At 39.1% G+C, this 23,199-nt stretch overlaps 3 protein-coding genes across 3 annotated transcripts; all 3 read right to left on the bottom strand.

The window, feature by feature from the left end:
- Window positions 1-1,120: 1,120 nt before the first annotated feature.
- On the bottom strand, window positions 1,121-2,004 carry LOC106413369. Its single transcript, XM_013854159.1, has 2 exons — window positions 1,582-2,004; window positions 1,121-1,477 (listed from the first exon to the last, which is right to left on the bottom strand). The coding sequence occupies exons 1-2, from the start codon at window positions 2,002-2,004 to the stop codon at window positions 1,121-1,123; spliced, it is 780 nt and encodes a 259-aa protein (XP_013709613.1).
- Window positions 2,005-3,715: 1,711 nt separating this feature from the next.
- LOC106413370 lies at window positions 3,716-5,681 on the bottom strand. The gene is made up of 3 exons (XM_013854160.2): window positions 5,069-5,681; window positions 4,314-4,962; window positions 3,716-4,253 (listed from the first exon to the last, which is right to left on the bottom strand). The coding sequence occupies exons 1-3, from the start codon at window positions 5,679-5,681 to the stop codon at window positions 3,716-3,718; spliced, it is 1,800 nt and encodes a 599-aa protein (XP_013709614.2).
- Window positions 5,682-13,901: 8,220 nt separating this feature from the next.
- LOC106414764 (probable ubiquitin-conjugating enzyme E2 31) lies at window positions 13,902-15,331 on the bottom strand. The gene is made up of 5 exons (XM_013855351.3): window positions 15,200-15,331; window positions 14,960-15,068; window positions 14,513-14,640; window positions 14,298-14,402; window positions 13,902-14,209 (listed from the first exon to the last, which is right to left on the bottom strand). Exons 2-5 carry the CDS (start codon window positions 15,039-15,041, stop codon window positions 14,072-14,074), a joined length of 453 nt encoding a protein of 150 aa, XP_013710805.1. The 5' UTR covers window positions 15,042-15,068; window positions 15,200-15,331; the 3' UTR covers window positions 13,902-14,071.
- Window positions 15,332-23,199: the final 7,868 nt, after the last annotated feature.

Below are 23,199 nucleotides of genomic sequence, written 5' to 3' on the forward strand. Positions count from 1 at the left end.
TCGGCTTCGTTGTTGGATGCCGGAAAATCAAAACTGAACGACTGTCGGATTAGTTCGCCTGTTGGTGACTGGAGTTGTACGCCTGCCCCTAAACCTTTGTTCGTAGATGAACCATCTACGTGCAGTATCCAGGTCAGACTTGGCAGCACAAGATCTTGTTCTAACTCCGGCGTTAGCTCGATCAGGAAATCAGCAAGAACTTGAGACTTAGCTGCTGTGCGGTTCTTGTACACGATGTCGTGTTCGCTAAGCTCGACTGCCCACTTTGTTAGCCTTCCTGATTGGTTGGTATTTTGCATTACCGTCCTAAGGGGCTGGTTGGAGAGCACCTCGATAGTGTGCGATTGGAAATAAGGTCTGAGTTTTCTTGCCGAAGTGATGATAGCGAGGGCCATCTTTTCCAAGGTTGGGTATCTCGTTTCCGGTTCCGTCATCCGCTTGCTGGTGTAGAAAATAGGTTTCTGTTCGCCACGGTCTTCTCGTATTAGGACGCTGCTAACGGCCGAGGAGGTGACGGCAATGTATAAGGATAGAGTGTCCCCGACTTCGGGCTTCGACAGAACGGGAGGTGTCGTTAGGTAATGCTTGAGTTGATTGAGGGCTTCCTCGCATTTTTCGTCCCAGATGAATCTCTTATTTCCTCGCACGAGTTCATAGAACGGGAGGCACTTGTCTGTGGATCTTGAGATGAATCTGTTTAGTGCCGCAATCCTTCCGGTTAAACGCTGAACCTCGCGGGTGTTCTTTGGGCTAGGGAGATCGAGGATTGCCGTTATTTGTTTTGGGTTTGCTTCGATGCCTCGCTGGGTGACAATGTAACCTAGGAACTCTCCAGACGTGACGCCGAAGGTGCATTTCGCCGGGTTGAGCTTCATCCCGTACTCGTTCAGCATTTTGAAGCAGTCTCGTAAATGGTTGAGATGGTCCTTGGCGCGAAGTGACTTGACCAGCATATCATCAATGTAAACTTCCATAGTGTTGTCGAGTTTGTCGGCAAACATTCTATTGACCAAACGCTAGTAAGTCGCTCCTGCGTTCTTTAGGCCGAAAGGCATGACCTTGTAGCAATACGTCCCTCTGTCTGTTATGAACGCCGTTTTCTTGCGATCGTCCGTATGCATCATGATTTGATTGTATCCAGAAAAAGCATCCATAAATGTTGGAGCTCGTTGCCGGCAATCGACTCCACCAAACGGTCGATATGCGGGAGAGGGTAACTGTCTTTTGGACATGCTTTGTTCAAATCCGTGAAGTCAACACAAATGCGCCATTTCCCGTTTTTCTTTTTAACGACGACGGGGTTTGCTAGCCACTCTGGGTAACGTACTTCGGCGATGAAACCTGCATCGGGCAACCTGTCAATTTCTTCATTTACTGATTTGGACCGTTCGGGTCCGAGCTTCTGTCTCTTCTGTCGAATAGGCTTGAACATCGGATCGACGTTTAATTCATGAGATGTTATTGCGGGGTCTATACCCTTCATATCAGAAGTTACCCATGCAAAGGATGAGGCATTCTTTTGAGGAAAGAAATGATTAATGACTGCAGATCGTCGGGGAGATAAGCGCCAATGCGCACGACCTTCGATGGGTCAGCTTCATCGATGGGAACCTCGTGGACTTCTTCCTTCTGAGGGTAGATCTTATGTATTGGTTTGGTGACTGCGTTGACGAGAGAAGGTGATTGTTGTAGCTTGACTGCGGCGATAAGTAGCTCTCTCGCGGCCCGTTGGTCCCCGCGAATGGTCTGCGTCGTTCCATCTTTCCCAGGGAACTTAACGCATTGGTGATAGGTGAAGGGATTGGCTTTCATGGAGTGTAACCATGGCGTTCCGAGGATTGCGTTGTAGGGCGCCCTAGCCCGGATAACAGAGAACTTAACAGTGCGGGTTACATCATCTGCGTAAACTGGGAGACGAATTGTCCCAATCATCTGTTCCGAGGAACCATTGAATCCCGTGAGAGTGCATGAGGAGGGCTTCATGTCTAGCAGGTCGACTCCCATCTTGTCGAGCGTGTCCCGAAAGGCGCGCCATGATAGTTTCTATTGAAGCGGGTTGGAGTTGTGTCGGAGTTACGGGGAAAGACGCCAGCGTTACTTCAGCGGCTTCACGATCTTCCCCAGAGGAAGAGCCGTCGTTACTCGTCGCCATCTTGTCGACGTTACTTTGCTAATGCCCCACGGTAGGCGCCAACTGTTTGATTGGGAAACGGTACGGAACGAGAGAACGTTCGGTTTTAGAGGTGGGTTTAAGCAAAGACGTCTTATTAATGGTCGGAAGAGCGTTTCGTCGGCTACAAGGAAAGGAAGTGTGTGAAAGGAAAGGTACCGGAGCCTCGAAGGTTTTTCCGGAGAGATACAACAAGGCGAGATAACAAAGGTAAAACCCTAATCTAGCCGCCCAGTGAGTATCAGTGATTTTTTGGATCCCCTTTACGTTGTCTTTCCTTCCCCTTTTATAGCTGACCACACGCTCTTCCGTGACCTAGTTTGCGTCGTCTCTGTGGGCTTTAACTCGCTGGGCCGAGAAGCCCATGTGGTCTCGTGAAGTCGTTTCCTCGGGGAATTTAGTCAAGAAGCCCATCGAAAGCTCTCTCGTATTACGCCGAGAGATCGACCCTTCAAGCCGCCGCGTCGAGCTGATGCTCCGCTTCATGTGGGCCGGGCCATCTGTTCTTCGGGCCTTGAGGGATGGTCGAATTTACCATCTACAAGGAACACAATTAAGTCGAAGTAAAGACTGATGTTGAAGTACCCAATTGATAGGGTTTGAGAGCGGTTGATGACCGTCTATGAAGGTTCTAGGATTGCTGGAGGAAAAAGGTAATGTGTGATTCTCCATAAAAATTCTCTGGAAAAGAAGAGAAGGACCTTAAACTCCGGTAATTGAGAACTCCGCGGGAAAAGTAAGTTATGCCATATCCAACTCAGAGTCACTTCATGACAGTTCTAGACTCGGTAATGTAAAGCGATAAAGGAGGAGATGGTTGCAAACCGTGGCATATAAAAGTAGAACCAAGAAATCTGGTTCTAAAGAACTTGTTAGGAAAAACAAAAGATGTCAAGTCCAGGACAATAAGGAGCCTCATCATGACAGTTCTAGACTGATAGGTCATGGTGTACCGCTGCGAAGAAGACAGTGAAACTGTAAGGTTTGGGGTTGGCAGAGCCGGGAGAGAATCAGAAGAGGGTGAACACAAATTTGGCTCTTTCAAAATAAAATTGATCTTAATGGGCCTTGATGTGTGTGCAAGATTTGATGCTGTGCCTTTCGAGACAAGATCAAAAGCAAGGCCCAACCACATCTGTACAGAAAATATTGGAGATGTGTCAGGACGGTAGGATGTGACTCTCTAAGGAAGAGAAGTATCACCGGTGGAGGAGTTACAGGATGGGGAGGGACATTGCAGAGGGGATGGAGACCCAAGAGGAGAGCCTGAGACGAGATTTCGGTGCTCGTACGGTAATGACGACACTGCAGTGAAAGGCGTGCCTCCATTGGAGGAGCCATTGAGATTTAGAAGTAGCAGCTAAAGGGATAGTTGATGTGAGAAGCTGTGACAGAGTGGAGGTAGGAAAAGAGGTGGAGAAGTACATGATGGGGTGAAAGCAGAACATCAATCTGCGATTCGTCTAATATACTCCGAGTAATGACTACACCAACGATTTTTTTTTTTGAACACAGATATATTAAGAAACCAAACTCATACCCATTCTATGGGATAGAGGAAGTAGCAGTACAAAGTGCAGATTTAGCCAGTTTATCTGCTGCAGAATTGAAATTTCTAGCTAGGAATTTGAAAGATACAGAAACAAAGAGTGAAGATAGATGGTCGATGTCCTGGATGATCCCGTAGAGATCCGCCGGAGGAACAGTCGAGGTGAGCGCTGTAATGAGCGTCTGGCAATCTGTTTTGAAACAGATTTTTGAAAAGTCTAGGGAGATGGCAGTGAGGAGGGCGCATCGTAGTGCCAAAGCTTCAGCTACCAATGGTGATGGCACGTTTTTTTCCACGCAGGAGGTCTCGGATACTGTCGATCCCCGCTTGTCCTTGAAAATACACCCGAAGGCAGCTATGTTGGACTCCTTTTTCCAGGCTGCATCTGAGTAACATACGATTAGATCATCCAGATCGGGAGTGATCATGCGGCTGTTAGTGCGCTGGGGTTGAGCTTTTGGTGGGGGCTGGGCCAAGTTCCATTCACGTGCGGCTCCTATGGCTTTGGCTAGTGATTCCTCTGGTTTGATGAATCTTTAATCAAAGATCAGTTGGTTTCTTGCTAGCCATATAAACCAGCATATCCATGGAAACACATCCGAAACCACCCCCACAGGTGGGAGACAAGTTGCTATCTTTCCAAGCTTGAGAGCTTCTAAGAATTCAGAGCAGGTAGAGGGGGTAACCTGGTCTTTAAACAAGGAGGCAGACCAATTTTTTTCCGCATACTCACAGTGGAGGAATAAATGGGACTCGGTTTCTACTTCTCCGCATCTCACGCATGTAGTATGTTGCAGAAGTCCCCGTCGCTGTAGATTGGCTCCTGTCGGGAGTGCTCCTTGAGTTATCTTCCACAGAAAGAGTTTAATCTTGGGTGACGTACGTCCCGTCCAAATGAGCTTCTTCCAGTCCGGAGTTTGCGCCGTTGTCGTATGCTGTTGTTCCAGTTCAGCTGCTGCAAAGTAGCCTGATCGTGTTGTATATATCCCTGCTCGTGAACCCAACCAAGCTACACCGTCTGATCTCCCAGTCATGCTTGGTTTTAGTAACGTAATGGTATCAACCAACAGAGGGAAAACCTCCTTTAGTGCCGCAATGTTCCATTGTTTAGTCTCCCGTGTCAAAAAATCGGACACAACCAAATCCTGGTGCTTTTCTAGGACCGGCCCATAAGGAGTCATAGGTGTAACCGTGCTCAGCCAGTGGTCTTTCCACACTTTAAGCGACTCTCCATTCCCGATGACTGCACTCAGTTTCAATGTAAGAAGGTCTCTTCCAGCCAGTATGCTCCTCCAACCATGGGAGCATTCTTTGGGGGGGCTGCACTGATAAGAAAGGGGAAGCCTTACAGTATTTCCCTAGGAGCACACGAGCCAGCAGACCTTCTGGTTTTGGAACTATGCGCCAAGCTTGCTTTGCTAGGAGTGCCGTGTTGAACAACTGGATATCTCGGATTCCTAACCCTCCCAAATCCTTGGGTTTAGTGATACGCTCCCACGAAACCCAACACATTTTTCTCTTCCCTTCGCATGAGTCCCACCAGAATCTCGTAAGGGCTGACTGTATTCGCTGACAAAGACTAACCGGAAGGAGGAAACAAGTCATTGCATAGGTGGGAATAGCCGAGAGAATCGATTTTAGCATGACTAACTTCCCTGCACTTGTTAACCGTCGAGTCGACCAACTGTTTGCTCGCTGCCAGATGCGTTCCACAATGCTAGTGAAGAGGTCACGCTTGCGTCGTCCAAAGTGCTCCGGTAAGCCTAGATATTTCCCCACTCCACCTTCTTTCTCGATCCCAAGGTAATTATGGACACGTTGACGTGTCTCCTGTGGGGTTTGCGAGGAAAAGGAGATGGAAGATTTGTCTGTGTTTATCATCTGGCCAGACGCAGTTTCATACTTGCGTAGGATGTTGCTACGTGTCGCGCAGCTGCCCACGTCGGTGTTTAGAAAAAACATCGTGTCGTCGGCAAAGAGAAGATGGTTGATTCAAGGTGCTTTCGTTGACACTCTCAGTCCTGTCATGTGTCCACTCGAATGTGCTTTCCGGCAAAGTCCCGACAGAACTTCTCCGGAAAGAATGAACAAGTAAGGAGAGAGCGGATCACCCTGTCGGATGCCTCGTGACGGTATAACAGACCCGTGAGCTGAGTCGTCTAGCAGATAGGAGTATGAGAGTGAGGACACACACGTCATGATCCAGCTAGTCCATATCGTATCGAAGCCTAGACGCTCTAGGACAATCCGAATGAAGTCCCATTCTAGTCGATCATACGCCTTACTCATATCCGTTTTAACCGCCATTGAGCAGTTAAACTTTGCTTCCGAGTTTTTGAGATAGTACAAGAGCTCGTGTGTGATGAGGACGTTGTCCGAGATAGCTCGATCTTTGACGAAGGCGGATTGATTCTCTTCAATGATGCTCTGGAGGATAGGTCGGAGTCGAAGTGAGAGTATCTTGGATATAAGCTTGTACGTCACATTGCATAAAGCTATCAGCCTGTAGTCGGATACAAGCTTTGGCCCTGATCCCTTCGGAATAAGTCTGACGAACGTACGGTTTGTGGTCTCCCTCATTATCCCTGAAGTGAAGAACCCTTGTACTTCCTTACATATAGCCTCCCCAATAATGACCCAGTTGGATTGGAAAAAGCAAGCCAAGAAACCATCCGGGCCGGGGGCCTTGTCAGGGTGGATAGAAAAGAGAGCTTCCCAGATCTCTTGGAAAGATGGAACACTCGTTAGAGATTGGTTCATTTCCGCTGTGATACAAGGAGAGATGGCTTCCGTAACAATCACTACTGTCTCTTCTCTAGATGAGGGGAGTGAGGAAGATTTGAAAAGTTTGTCATAGTACTCAGCTATCTGAGCTGCAATATGTTCCTTTTCATGGAAAATCTTCCCTTCTGCATCCTCTATGACAGAGATGCGGTTGCGCGCTTTCTTTCCTGTCGGAACTGCGTGAAAGAACTGAGTGTTTTTATCACCAGAAGCTAGCCAGATAATTCTGCTTCGTTGTCGCCAAAAATCCTCTTCTGCTTTGTATGCTGCGATCAGTTCATTATTCAACCTATAAATCAGGTCCTCATCCCCGACACGACTACTCAGAGCTTCATCTAGCTCTTTCTTAATTCGCTCGATTGTTTCTCGGCTATTAAGGTGCTTCTCTTTTCTCCATTGCACTAAGGCTTGCCTGACTTTAGCTAGTCGCACCTCCGAGTGTAAGTTCTCTGCAACGAGCCAGGTTGTGGTAATGAGGTCTTTAACCTCTTGATTATCTTTAAGCCGACGATCATATCTAAAGATGCGGTTGGACTTCCTTTTTGCTGAGTCGAAAATGGATACTAAAGGCCGATGGTCTGAGCCATTGAATTCCATGTAGTGACTCCTTGCCGTGGGAAACATGTCTGACCAGTGGCTATTGACCATAGCTCTGTCGACTCTGCAAAAAACTAGGTGTGTGCGTCTCTTACCTCGCCATGAGAGTGGGTTGCCGGAATATTTCAGATCAAAGAGATCGCATTGAGCCAGAAGGTTACGGAAGGCAGCAAAGAACCCTTCAGAACGTAAGGGTCCACCATCCTTCTCCGAGTTATTAATAATTTCGTTGAAATCTCCGGTAAGGAACCAGGGCTGATCTCTATTTGCTGAAATATATAGGATTTGGTCCCACACATATCCTCTTTTCGACACATCTGGTTCACCATAGATGAATGAACCAAAGAAGAAGTTGCCTTTATGAGTAACTTCAGTATCAATTACATTCTTATTAGAGCTGAGAACTGTGAGATTTAGATCATTCTTCCAAAAGAGAGCCAAGCCACCACTATTTGGTCTGTCGGGGGGAACACGAATGCGCTTATACTGGTCTAGGAAGTCTAATTCTTTCAGCACGAAATCATCTGGGTTCTTGGTTTCCATCAAGAAGAAAACATCAGGAGATATTTGTTTGTGAATCTCCCTGATGCGCTGGACTGTTTCGGTGTTCCCCAGTCCGAAACAGTTCCAGCTGAACGTCACTAAGGTAGATGGGGAGGTTCCTCGGGAAAATCCAACCGAGGACGTTTATTTGCATCCGCATTTGTATTGCTTGATGGCCCTGCAATTGACTTTCCGGTTTGCCTTTGTTGTGATTGTGCTCGCGACGCTTGCCCTGTAGTTCTTGGAGTGTTCCGAGCATGGGTACTAGGAGATGATCTTACAACATTCAGAGTCCGCCTCCTGGAAGATAGACTTGTAAATACTCGACGACTGTTCTGAATAGCTTGCGTGGATCGGGGTTTTGGTGGTCGTCCTCTCTTTTTTGGTACATTGGTTCTTTGTGTAGTCGGACCCTTGTCTTGATCCTCCGAGGGGGCTAGCACAGACGGAACAGATAGACTTGGCATGAGATTCACAGTATCCACTGAGTGTTTGATGATGCCAGCGACTGTAGCTTCAACTGATCCATCTATTTCACTTTGAAGGACGCGCTGTTGTCTTGCTGCTCTTTCAATAGGATCATCCACATTTAAGTAGCGTAGAGTTGCTTCATTTATGTCACCTAAAACCTCTGCAGCTGTAGGGACTTGTCTTACCGGAAAGTCCACGTCGTCAAGGTTGCACTCAAGAGGTCTTTGTGTAGGTGTTATCTGCGACGATGGGCCTATAACTTGGTCTTCCACCTGATTAACCATATTTTGTTCTTGTAGTTTTGAAGTAGCTTCGTCGTTTGCATACGGGTGGTCACTAATGCGGGAACCTCTACGGCCTGAATGGGGAGAGTTGGTGTTCTGTGGTAGAGTCATTTTTGGACGATATTCCATGTTCCCATACTTTACGTATTGGGGGTTCGAGTGTGCCGCAATCTTGTTCTTGGGACCTTGAGCTCTATTTGTGTGAGAAACTCTGTTACCGAAAGGATTGCCATATCTGTCCCTCCTGTCATTAAAGTTTGTTTGCTTTCCAGCGATATCCTCTCGGTCTCTTGTAGTTCTCATATCGTCGTGGCGGGTGGGGGGCGTGCCGTGGCGGGTGGGGGGCGTGCCGGCGCGGGTTATACTCCTAGCATTTTCTTCTTTTGGCTTCTCGGAACATTGAGACTGGAGGTGTGTCAGGCGATAGTAGTAGGAGCAGTGATTACCTAGCTTCTCATATTCTAGGGTTATCAAGCTCTCCTCGCCAGAGTCAAACTCAAGAATTGATTCCATTATCAGCGGTTTGAGACCATCGACAACACAACGTATACGTGCACTAGACTTTGTGACTTCATATGTCTCCAGTTCACCAAACTCGAGACCAATGTTGCTAACCACCTTTTCCTGCCAGTAGTGAAGGGGAATTCCTCTTAGGGAGATCCATAATGGTATTTGTGACGGAAATGATGCAGAGATTATCGGCTCCCATCTCTGGATGAGCACCATCCACCGTCCATAGTTGTATGGTCGATTGTGAAGTACCGTTTGGAGGTCACCTTCCTCCTGGAAACGGAAGTGGAAAACATCGTTTCCAAGGTCTGCACCGACTGTTTTTCCCACGAGGTTCCATACTTTAGGTAACGCCGTTAGAACTGCTGACATCCTATGTTCTTTGGGGTTCGTTAGTCGTCCTACCAATGTGAGCAGGTTATCTTTGATGAGCTCTGAGGGATCAAAGTCTGGGGCTCTTATGCGGATTCGGGGTTTGCTTGGGTCTCTAGTAGTCAATCCTTTCCCCTTTTCTTCGGCTGTAAATCTCCTCATCTGGAAGACTTGAGGGCGAAGTAATTGATAATAATAGATAGCGGGTAAACTTTTGAGTTGGAGAAGAGCACTTAGATCAAAAGTAACTGTTGCAGGCGTAACAAGCGTGTACCTAGAGGAGTACTGTCGACTCTAGGTTCTCTGTTCAGCGGAGGGTGTCTGATCTCAGACTACGGGGAAGGAGGAGGTGTATCTGAACCAAGGCAACGACACCCATGGTGGTATACCGACCGGAGTCGCAGAGGACCGACGATGCTCGCCAATCGAGGTAGTTTGAGATTTGAAAATTGACTAAAAAAGAAAAGTGAGACAAGGTTGGTGAGATGTTCAGAACGGGAGCAGAAGGTCAACCATCATAAAAACGGAAATAACCGATGGTTCAAAGGAAACCAGGGGCCACTACCGAAAAGATCAGAAAACTCTCTTGAGAAACGTGTCTGGGAGAGAATATCACACTGACTACACCAACGATTATATAACCCAAAAAGGGAAATAATATGATAAAGTCTTCACAACAAAAAATCAGTCCTAACAAACAAACGGTTAACAGAAAATACAAATTTATTGTCAATTGACCAAGTTCTATATTCTCCACAACTAACTTTAAGCCCACTACGTTTTACCCATGAAACACGGCATATGAGGAGACATTCACAAAAAAGCTCCTAGAGCTATACGAAAAATCCTCACTAAAAATACACGAAATAAATCTCGGAAGGACAACTCTTCACAAAGCACAGTGAAGGAAACCGCTTATTCCCAGGGACAAATTTACACTACCCCTTGGTCCTAGTTCATCGATCACGAATCAAACAATTTAATATCAAAATAGAAACAACAGTTTTGGCTGAGAAACACCCGCAAACAAACAAAAACGTTTCTTTGTCGCAAAGTTAAAACAAAACCCTTTGCCACTGCAAAACATCTCTGAGCCCGGAAACGTTTCAAACAAGAAACACGGCATACAAAAGAGATCTTCTAAAGAAGGATGCTTTCAATTAATTTGCTACACAAACAAACTTCGTCTGCGAAGCCTCCGCAAACAAACCAAAGTATTTCTTGGTTACAAGGTCAAACGAGACCTTCACGCCAAACGCGAAAAATTTCTCCAACATGTTCTCATAACTTACAATTTTACTCGAAATAAAAATTCAGTGTTTGGTGCCGCGAGACACTTGAAGAACTGTATTTCAACGTAAAATATCTTTCTAGATGGAAGTTCCATCTCGAAAACTCAAACATTCATATGCACTAACATCTTCTCAAACACACATCCTTAGCGAAGGCTCAAACTCAAACAGGAACACTTACCATTCAGTTTGTTGCTGAACAAAAAAGACAAACTCTAACGTACTAGACAAAGTAAGACATCCCCCCCCCCCCCCCACAAAGATAGGCTCTCAGACATTCGACACAAGGATAATAGCGCGCTATAAACGGAATCCGAAATTTTTGGTCAGTACTTCTAGACGACTTAGAAATTGTCTCTAGAGAGATACTCGGTTCCCGATCGATGCATATCACATAAGCCAAAAACTTTTCACAGACTTCTATATCGAGACAAAATCAGGTTGAAACCGCAACGGGTGATTTAAGTCGAAACAGTCATCGCAAACCCTAAACTGATAGTAAGCCTAGGTCTTGCCCTAAACCCAACACACTGGTCTTACACATCCCAAGGCATAGTATCAACAGACCGATACGAGATTCCAAAATTTTTCTCTCCGCTTATATTTGTTCGTTTTTGAGTCTCCATGAGCTAAAAAACCTTCAAGTATTCTCATCTTACACAACGACAAGTATAACAATCCGCTGAGCGTCAAAAATGAGATGACAACTCACACTCATTCTCTCATCTCCGCGTATGGATGCTCTATACGTTTTAAAAAAAGAGATAACCCATGATTTTATAAATCCAAAGAAAAACAGACTACAAGGCTAGTCTCAAGGCCGACAAAAGTCTAATATAAAATACCATCGGCAGCAACATGCTCAAATCTCCACACAATACATAACTAGACCGTAAAGATCCCACTAGAAAGAAAAGGTCGTAAGTATTTTATCTCCAGAACAAACTAAAAAATGCTTGATCCCTTCAAAAGGGTACGTAGGCATCTTTTATAAGGCGCAGCCCCAAACTTGCCATATCCCGTTATTATGAGGAAAGAAGAGCACGCCAACAACTTCAACTTTCGGGAAAGCTGGATTCGTCAATGGACCTTTTATCCATTGATTCCACCTAATACGCCAATCAAAACCTCGCAAGAATCACACGTAAAATCTTACAAGCTGGGGGGCTAACTGTTGGGGTCAAAATCGGTCATGGAAAAATCAACGGCTAAAATCTTCCGAGAAATATGCCATAGGTAGATATGAGCTGGAAATGTCGAAGAAACTACACTGCATAAGCCAAGCCTACTTATATAAGGATACGAGAACAAAACTCTGTGTATTTCATCCCGTACAAAAAATGAAAAAGTTTATATACAAACATGAAAAGATCGAAAAAACGTTCTTGCTGAAGGTTTTTGCGATAAAACAATGTTCCGCAAGAAAAAATTTGGAAAGTTTCCGTGGAAAACCTTATAGGAAAATTTGTAAGATAATCTTCCGCTATACAACTTCCGGAGATCTATACGGAAAAACTTACGTACACAAACCAAGTAGTTCCAAAAGTTCACGTAAGCAACCAACAGAGGCATTAGGAGCAAGAAAAAGGATCTAACAATCTTCAAATCTCCCACATAGCCTTCTAGCTTCTCCAAATCACCCACATAGCCTCTCTCTCCTCACTCCTTGGCTCCAAATCGCCCACATAGCCTCTCTCTCCTCAATCATTGGCTCAAATCGCCCTCATAGCCTCTCTTTCCTCAGTCCTTGGCTCAAATCGCCCTCATAGCCTCTCTATCCTCACTTCGTGACTTCTCAAATAGCCCACATAATTCACATGAGTTCTCAAATCACCCACACAGCTCACATAAGTTCTCAAATCACCCACATAGCTCGCATGTGTTCTCAAATCGCCCACATAGGTCACATGAGTTCTCAAATCGCCCACAAAGCTCTCATAGATCTCTATGGAGCTTATTGAGACTCTCATTGTGTTCTCCTTTGAATCTAGATCAAAATATTTCTCATTTTGTGTCAATCGGAGTTTCCGTTGAGATTTTACGATAAAAACAACAAGGACTTGTTTTCTCGTAAAAGTTCGAATCGATTGTATAAGGCAATAATGGTTAACTTAAACACCATTTCTGTCTCGATTAAATGATTGGTTTCCAACATTCCATAGGACCAATGATGTAGGAACCAACATCGTATAAGTCCATGATTTCTCCAATAATAATCGTAAAAACTTTTAGGTCGAAAACGGCCCGAGAAGGTCTAAAATGCGACGAAAGCCAACTTATGATTCCAGACAGGAATAGGCCCAGAGAATAATGGAAAAATTATTAGATTTTGAAGGTTTATTAGATTTTGGTAGGAAAAATTAATGGAAAAGAAGATAAATGCAAAACTTCCAAGATAAACATGAAGGCTGAGAAGATAAGGAAAACTCCCGCAAAAGAGATAAACTCGAATCAGGGGCAGAAAGGGAAATATGGTCGACTTTGAAGGCATATATAAAGAGAGGCAAGGCAAGGAGCACAAGGACGATTTTTAAGACTCTTAGAACTCTCTACACTTAGAACTCTTAGGCATTCTTTTCGACATGCTTAATATTCTATGTCTTGCACTTGATTACTAGACGAACTAGCAAAGGCAGTTCGATCGTTTGTTCAAACTTTGTAAACTGAACTATGTTCGGCTTGATCCTCGAAAGTAGGCAGCCTTTAATAAGGTCCATTCAAAAATCAGTAAAACCTTTTTCGCATCTCTTTCGTGTTTTGTTATCGAGTTGTGACTCAAAAAATGGTTAGGGTTTTAATGGCTAGAATTAAAGAGCTCGCTGACAGCTCTTGCGGCCGTAGCTCTTATAACCTATTATAAATTCGCTACGCTCTTACGCGGATTTGAAATAAAGATATATCTTTTCTAGATTCCTTTTATTGTCTTTATAAATTTTCCGTATTTATTTTATAATTTGTAGTTAGCCCTCGCAGAGAATTCGTATCCTCAAGGAAAATCAAGAATCTCTATTTTCCTTAATTTACTAAAATCGACATTTCGAATTTTGGTTCCCCCACCGAGAAAACGAGTAGACAACCAGAGAAGAAGAGGCAAACCATGAGAGCAACGGATTGGGGCAACGCCGGCAAGCGGAAACGCTGCCGGCGTCAATGAAGATAAGTCATGCAGCTGTCTCGCAAGTCGTGTCTTGGAGAGTCTTGGAGAAAACATGCTAGGGTGAACTCTAAAAGTTTCTACACAACTAAAAAAATAATCATACATTTTGAAAACATGGATCAAAATCTAGTTTTAATTAAAATTTATATTATGTACTTTGAGCATAATAAAAAATCTAAAATGCTTATAACTTTTGATAATATATAAGAAGTCCCCAATAACATATCATTCAAAGCTGTTGGTAACTATTTGTATGATTAATTTGAAAAAAGAAAACAGCTATTAGTCTTCTTATTTTTTATTCATAAAAACTACTACTTTTCTTAAAACAGCTATTAATATTTAAGCATGTCGTTCAGTCCATTCTCGAGCTCTCTGGTTAAATAGAAAGTTGTTACTTTTGAAGAGCTCTCCAATTTCTCCCACCAGAGGATCATCTGGGTTTGGGTCCGCCAATAATGAAGTGATGGATAAAAGCACCTGTTTATTCATTTATTTACTCTAAATAACAAAGGCAGTACTTAAATACACGAAATAAATTATTTAATTTATGAATCAAATTTTAAACCTTTTCAACCGTAAGAGGGGGAGACCACTTGTCTTTAAGAATGTCAAGGCATATGGATCCTTCGGAATTGATATTTGGATGATAAATCCGAGTTTTGAACGCAAACTGGAAAAGATAAAAAATGAAACACATAAAACAATTTTGTTTTAGTACTTAACATACTACATACAAGAACCACTTGAATTTCAATTTAATTGTATTTTAGTTGATATAACCTTGGGTGCTGTAAAAGGATAATTTTTAGGAAATTTAATATCGATGCTAAACATGCCACCGGCGTATGGAGTACCCTCTGGACCTTGAATCATCGCATTCCATTTGAACAAATTGTTCGAGTCTCTACCTAAATATGTATCAACAAAGAGCACTATTATAGTGGATAAACATAAAACTGTAATTATTGTGGTTCTTAATATAAAGAAGACATATTAATGACGCTATAGGCACTAGCAACACAAATTATGCATATTTATTTGTAAAAAAAAAAATACAGTTGTGGTGAATCTAATGTTAACTTCCGGTTTATATTATGCAAATATCAAGAAATTGTATGATCCGATGGCAAACTATTACACGTGATGTATGCAGTTTAAGTTTTTTAATATATATATATATTTTTTATGGCATGTGACCTTTGTAAATTGTTATGAAAAAATACTAACCGATGCTGTACAAGGAGTCTTTCGAAGTCATATCCTTGAACTCCTTCTCGATCCGCTGCATCGCCTTTTTCTCTATCGACATCGTTATGATTAGTCACAAATGTCTTTCCTTTTTTCATAAATGAAAAACAAAGACAACTGTTGTTAGTCTTGTACATTTTTGTTGTGATGTATGTGAAAGGACAATGTTCTAAAGATATTTAAACAATTTGAACAAAAAATGGATTGCTAATTGCTTACTTGGAAGATGTTAGTATGAATTTTGTTGGAATCTAATGAAGGAGCCTCAGGCTTTATAGTTTTCACTTTCAAAAAATTTACCTAATAAATGTCTTCATAATTTAGAAATCTCATGCCAACTTAAAGCATGTTGATATCATCACTATTAATAAATTAGTCTAGTTATTACATAAGAAATAAGAGTTAATCTGAGTAATTTAGTATAATCCTTATTTATCAATTTATTACTAGATTAACACTAATTTTAGTTTAATTACTAGTTTGTTTTGATACTTATTTCTCTTTGGTTACAAATTTACTTAAATTTGACAATTTTTCTTAAAACATTTTGTCACGTTTTTAACAACAATTTTTTTTTAATAATAACAGATTTAATGATGATTCGACAGATTTAGTTTCTGGCCACATATTTATTTAATTTTAATAGATATATTTTCTTTGTTCATACATTTACTTTAATTATGTTTCGATAGATTTTTTTTCTTTTTGACACAGATTTACTTCATCTTGACAGATTTAATTAAGACTAGATTTTGATATGCGCTTCAAAAGTGCGGGTTTTATGAGTTATATATGAAGTTGGATATGAGATGGTATTTTGAGTATATTGTGTATTATTATGTTATAAAGTCGTATTATATCGAATACATAAATTTGTTTAAAATTATATAACTTATGAATAAGTTTATTCGAGAATTTTTATATACACTCTTATGTAACTCTTTCTTAAAGATGGAAATTTTACCCAAATTTGATAAACGAACCAAACCAATACGAAATATAGGTTGAGGTTCGGGATTGAGAAAAAGTACCTATTAGATTTTTTTGGACCTGCGGGTCTCTGTTAGACTCCGGGTACCCAAATTACCCAGAATATTTTGTTCATATTATGTATATTTGAGTAATTCATATATGTTCTCAGTATAAAAATATTATTGTAAATTTTGGATTCGCGTTTTCTGTTATAGTTTCAGGTTTTGGGTAAAATTTCAAATTTTAAAAAATATATTTAAAATATTGGATATTTTTGGTTCTCGGGTAAGATTTTGGTCTTTTAGATATTTAGTTATTTCTGGTATTTGTTTGATTTTGGGTATTTCTGTGTTTTGATTTTTTGGCTTTTCGGATTCTTTAGATATTTTTGTCCTAAATACTCGAACCGAGCTAGACTCATTACGTAGCCAAATTACATAGTAAATTTTACAGATATTTGAATTATTGACTCAAACTAACCAGGAACTAAAATGAACCGATGTGAACAACAAAAACAAAATTCAAATACCTAGTTGAATATAAATGCCCAAGACCCAAAGAACTTGGACCTGAAAGAAACCGATTTATATTTGATCCGAAGACCCGAATGCCAAATCTAACCTTTCATTATATTTTTGTGCATTTTATAAAAGTTACATTTGTTCATTTGGTGAAAGAGAAAGATGGTCAACTTTGAAGGCTTATAAAGAGAGCCAAGGCAAGGAGCACAAGGACGATTTTTTAGACTCTTAGAACTCTCTACACTTAGAACTCTTAGGCATTATTTTCGACATGCTTAATTTTCTAAGTTTTGCACTTGATTACTAGAAGAACTAGCAAAGGCAGTTCGATCGTTTCTTCAAACTTTGTAAACTGAATTATGTTCGGCTTGATCCTCGGAAGGGGTACATAGGCAGCTTTTAATAAGGTCCATTCAAAAATCAGTAAAACCTTTTTCGCATCTCTTTCGTGTTTTGTTATTGAGTTGTGACTCAAAATATGGTTAGGGTTTTAATGGCTAGAATTAAAGAGCTCGCTGACAGATCTTGCGGCCGTAGCTCTTATAACCTATTGTAAATTCGCTACGCTCTTACGCAAATTCGAAATAAAGATATATATTTTCTAGATTCCTTTTACTGTCTTTATGAATTTTCCATATTTATTTTATAATTTGTCGTTAGCCCTCGCAGAGAATTCGTATCCTCAAGGAAAATCAAGAATCTCCATTTTCCTTAATTTACTAAAATCGACAGTTCGAATTTTGGTTCACCCACCGAGAAAACGAGTAGACAACCAGAGAAGAAGAGGCAAACCATGAGAGCAACGGATTGGGGCAACGCCGGCAAGCGGAAACGCTGCCGGCGTCAATGAAGATAAGTCATCCAGCTGTCTCGCAAGTCGTGTCTTGGAGAATCTTGGAGAAAACATGCTAGGGTGAACTCTAAAACTTTCTACACAACTAAAAAATAATCATACATTTTGAAAACATGGATCAAAATCTAGTCTTAATTAAAATTTATATTATGTACTTTGAGCATAATAAAAAATCTAAAATGCTTATAACTTTTTATAATATATAAGAAATCCACAATAACATATCATTCAAAGCTGTTGGTAACTATTTGTATGAATTTTTTGAAAAAAGAAAACAGCTATTAGTCTTCTTATTTTTTATTCATAAAAACTACTACTTTTCTTAAAACAGCTATTAATAATTAAGCATATCGTTCAGTCCATTCTCGAGTTCTCTGGTTAAATAGAAAGTTGTTACTTTTGAAGAGCTCTCCAATTTCTCCCACCAGAGGACCATCTGGGTTTGGGTCCGCCAATAATGAAGTGATGGATAAAAGCACCTGTTTATTCATTTATTTACTCTAAATAACAAAGGCAGTACTTATATACACGAAATAAATTATTTAATTTATGAATCAAATTTTAAAGCTTTTCAACAGTAAGAGGGGGAGACCACTTGTCTTTAAGAATGTCAAGGCATATGGATCCTTCTGAATTGATATTTGGATGATAAATCTGAGTTTTGAACGTAAACTGGAAAAGATAAAAAATTAAACACATAAAACATTTTTGTTTTATTACTTAACACACTAGAGACAAGAACCACTTGAATTTCAATTTAATTGTATTTTAGTTGATATAACCTTGGGTGCTGTAAAAGGATAATTTTTAGGAAATTTAATGTCGATACTAAACATGCCACCGGCGTATGGAGTACCCTATGGACCTTGAATCATCGCATTCCATTTAAACAAGTTGTTCGAATCTCTACCTAAATATGTATCAACAAAGAGCATTCTTATAGTGGAGAAACATAAAACTGTAATTATTGTGGTTTTTAATATAAAGAAGACATATTAATGACGCTATAGGCACTAGCAACACAAATTATGCATATTTATTTGTAAGAAAAAAATACGGTTGTGGTGAACCTAATGTTAACTTCCGGTTTATATGATGCAAATATCAAGAAATTGTATGATCCGATGGGAAACTATTACACGTGATGTATGCAGTTTAAGTTTTTTATTATATATATATATTTTATGGCATGTGACCTTTGTGAATTGTTATGAAAAAATACTAACCGATGCTGTATAAGGAGTCTTTCGAAGTCATAACCTTGAACTCCTTCTCGATCCGCTGCATCGCCTTTTTCTCTATCGACATCGTTATGATTAGTCACAAATGTCTCTCCTTTTTTCATAAATGAAAAAACATAGACAACTGTTGTTAGTACTTGTACATTTTTGTTTTAATGTATGTGAAGGACAATTTTCTAAAGATATTTGAACAATTTGAACAAAAAAATGGATTGCTAATTGCTTACTTGGAAGATGTTAGTATGAATTTTGTTGGAATCAAATGAAGGAGCCTCAGGCTTTATAGTTTTCACTTTCAAAAAATTTACCTAATAAATGTCTTCATAATTTAGAAATCTCATGCCAACTTAAAGCATGTTGATATCATCACTATTAATAAACTAGTCTAGTAATTACATAAGAAATAAAAGTTAATATGAGTAATTTAGTATAATCCTTATTTATCAATTATTTTCTTTGTTCATACATTTTCTTTAATTTATGTTTCGATAGATTTTTTTTCTTTTTGACACAGATTTACTTCATGTTGACAGATTTAATTAAGATTAGATTTTGATCCGCGCTTCGAAAGCGCGGGTTTTATGAGTTATATATGATGTTGGATATGAGATGGTATTTTGAGTATATTGTGTATTATTATGTTATAAAGTCGTATTATATCGAATACATAAATTTGTTTAAAATTATATAACTTATGAATAAGTTTATTCGAGATTTTTTATATACACTCTTATGTAACTTTTTCTTAAAGATCCAAATTTTACCCAAATTTGATACGAGCCAAACCAATACGAAATATAGGTTGAGGTTCGGGATTGGGAAAAAATACCTATTAAATTTTTTGGACCTGCGGGTCTCTGTTAGACTCCGGGTACCCAAAGTACCCAGAATGTTTTGTTCATATTATGTATATTTGAGTAATTCATATATGTTCTCAGTATAAAAATATTATTGTAAATTTTGGATTCGCGTTTTCTGTTATAGTTTCAGGTTTTGGGTAAAATTTCAAATTTTAAAAAATATATTTAAAATATTGGATATTTTTGGTTTACCCAAGGTTTATGGTTTACCCAAGGGATTAAGGTTTAGGATTTAGGGATTATGATTTTTTTTTAACGCTAATTTATTAAGACATTACATTTATGAGAAAGATTACATAGACGATTCGACAACCGACAATACTACCTGCCTTATGAAGATCCACGCGTAACTGCATCATCTGAGCCGTCCTATGAAGATTTATTCCTGACCAGGATTAAAATTTAGTGTTTTGCTGACGACGTTAAAAATATTATTTTTAAAATATTTTTTTCTGTATTGACTAGTTTTATTTTATTTTAAACATAATATAACTTGACAATATATATATATATTTTTTAATAGAATTTGAAATAATAAAATCCTAGGGAATGAACCCAAGAATAAATCTTTTTGGAGAAAGTCGCACCCTTTTTGTCGTCTCTCTTCATAGATCAGAGAATCACATATTTCTCTTCGTTTCACAGACCAAAAAATCCTAACAATCGGTGATATGCAACTGTCTAAACGCTTTTTTGCACCAGGTGAAGAACCTGTAGGCGAAGGGTTAATATGTATCACAGACCGAAAAGGATTGAATCCTTAGTCGACTCTCTAGATCCAAAAGAGGTTGAGATCCTGGGGAAGACAGCAATTGAGAAGATCATATCCAAGCCGAAATCCTTCATTATCTGTCAGTTTTGGCCAGTTCGTCATCGTCTGCATGCTCATAGTGAAAAACAATACGAGATTTGGTTCCTCTTTGTCGGCAAGCCTGTTAGGATGTCTTTCGAAGAGTTTTCTTATGTAACTAGTCTTAATTGCAAGAAGATTTTCAAAAAAAAAAAAAACACCAAGAGGAAAAGGAAGAACCCAACCACAGAAAAGTTGTATTGGGGTGGACTATTTGGAACTCTCAAGTTTCTACCTTATAGATCTAGCTATCAAAATGTTGAAGAAAATTAAGGAGGGTCATAGACCGGGATATGCGTTTGAAGTACACATGCCTAGCTTTTACATCTAGTGTTCTACTTCTAACATCACATTTTCCCCCGGATCATTTTAGAGCATGTTGAAATGATCCGTGATTTGGATGAATTTCTTGCATACCCTTAGGGGAGGTTTACGTTCGAAATGTTGGTTATATGAAACAAAAAGAAATATAAAATTCTACTTTAGCAAGCGAGTGTTGTTGCCAGGATTTGTGGATGTGATTCAGCTTGTATACATGGCTATTGTCCCTCAGATTAAAGAAGTTGTCCCCCATACAGAGCCAGTTGTGCTAATTGAGTCAGACATCGATTCATAGTCAGGGTGTCATGGCTCTCTAGCATCCCTTTATTATTAAAACAGAAGCAAATATTAAAACTAACCTTGCATTGGTAGATTAATATCAATTTTGCTATTTTAACTGATGTGACAAGCTCATAGCCTTTCCCAACCATCTTAACTGTTAGAACTTTAATTACTAGAGAATTTACAATAATTGCCATTAGTACTATTTTAATAGTATTTTCCTATTTTAAAAGTTTTTCTATTTTAATTAAGATTAAAGTTTTCTAGATCTAAAGATTAATTATAAATAAGCATTCAAGTCTAAAGTTGTATTCAATTTTGATTTAATTAATAAAAGAGCTTTGGCTTTTGGGAGAATAGTATTATACTAGGTTAATATCCGCGCAATTGCGCGGGATAAACGTTATATATAAAAATAATTTTATATATTATTATTTATTTGTGTTCATTAACGTATTATGTATATAATTAAATTAGAGTAAACACATAAATCAAAACAATATATCTTGTCTATTTACGATATTTTTTTGGTAAATAAATCAAAACAATCATATTATTTATTTTATATGGTATATAACTAAATTTCAATGACATGGATATAAATATGTAATATATTTTAATATAAATATTTATTATTGAGAATTCATACTCATATGATAAATATAAAATTTATAATGTGCGAATTTTTCAATACAAATTTCAAATTAAAATATTAAGGTTTCAATTTTTTTTAATACAAATTTAGAAATTAACATATTAATGTATTTTATATGTTATATAGTTTAATTTTAAACTATATTAATATATATTATGAATGTCTATTAAATGAGACTCATATTCATACGATTTATGATCATTTGTATATTGTTATTACAAAAAAAATTAAACCATTGATCACAAAATTTTAGTGTGAGACATTTAACGTTTTTAGTAATTTATAGTCGTTTTAAAATTCAAAATATAACATATGAGAAAAAATATTTTTTATTATATGGTTAATGTGAGTGTTTAGTATCTTTTAATAATATAAGATTAAACAAAAATAGCTAAGATACAAAAATGGTTATCAAATATTTATTATTTATAATGATTAATTGTCATATATACGTTAATCATATTAGGTAATTCCATACCTTTTATTTAAGGAAAGTGCGAGAATATTATTTTGTACATTATTTATCAATTTGATAGTTAGCTTAAAAAGTATAATATAAATTAAGATGGACCAATCTATTTTCCTAAGAATTCTGAATTTCATTATCATGCTGACACGTGGCTACAAAACAATGTTGTAATGTTTCTCAATTAATATATAAGGGATATCCCTTATATTGATTTGGTTAGATTCATCAATCAAGAAGCATGTCTCAAGCGAGGATTCCCTAGAATCCATTGGTTGAGCTGGTAGGTCTCAAGCGTGGTTCCATAACCCCTTGGTTAAGCTGTTTGATATACCATAGATTTTATCCACTTTTAGCCATGGTATATAGGTGTTTTAGGAATTATCCACTATGTTTTTGTGTCTTTTTAGCACTTTTACAAGTTCAGAGAGGATTTGGAGAAAATGATGATTTGGGTGCATTTTGGAGATAAAATGAGAGGAAGCTCGAAGCTGACCATCGAACAAGTTCGAGGTCGACATTCAAAGTCAACCATCGATCGATGCACACCCTGTGCCATCGACCGCCGCGAAGCGCGCAAAGCCCAACCGGCTTAAAACCCAAGTCAAGACATATTTACAGAGATACCCCTGGAAACTTTTAACCTAATATTTATGTGCTACGCCATTGTTCTAGGAAACACACGCTTTCTACGCTTTTTACTCTTTTCTAGTTTCACACAACAAATGTTTTAAGTAGATTGGGAGAGAAGATCCAAGACTCATTCAGAGATTTGTATTGGAACTCTAGTATTTCTAACCTTAATCTATTTATGAATTCTTTTATGTTATTTGTTATGAATTGCTTTGCTATGTCTGAGTAGTTCATCTTGTTGGGTTTAGTGTTCAAATAGGATTATGAAGGATTAGGCCCAAATATAGATGCTGAGTTGTTTGTGATATCTATCAGTTGAATTGCTCTTATTGCTTGTGTTCTAGAGTAGCTAACTAGAACTCTGATATTAGGATAATTAGGCGCAAGCGGAAGCCTGGTATGTTACCTGAAATAATTCATATTGTGCTAGGATTGATAGAAACAAACGAAATTTGATTTAGGAAACCTAGTGAACATAGTCAAACCCGCTCGGTAAAGCTTGCTGGAATGAACATTGATCGACAACCCTATAAGTGTATCGATCGACGTTCTATAAGGTGTATCG

The sequence above is a fragment of the Brassica napus genome, chromosome C5 (assembly GCF_020379485.1).
Source record: "Brassica napus cultivar Da-Ae chromosome C5, Da-Ae, whole genome shotgun sequence".
In the NCBI taxonomy this organism is placed as follows: Eukaryota; Viridiplantae; Streptophyta; class Magnoliopsida; order Brassicales; family Brassicaceae; genus Brassica; species Brassica napus.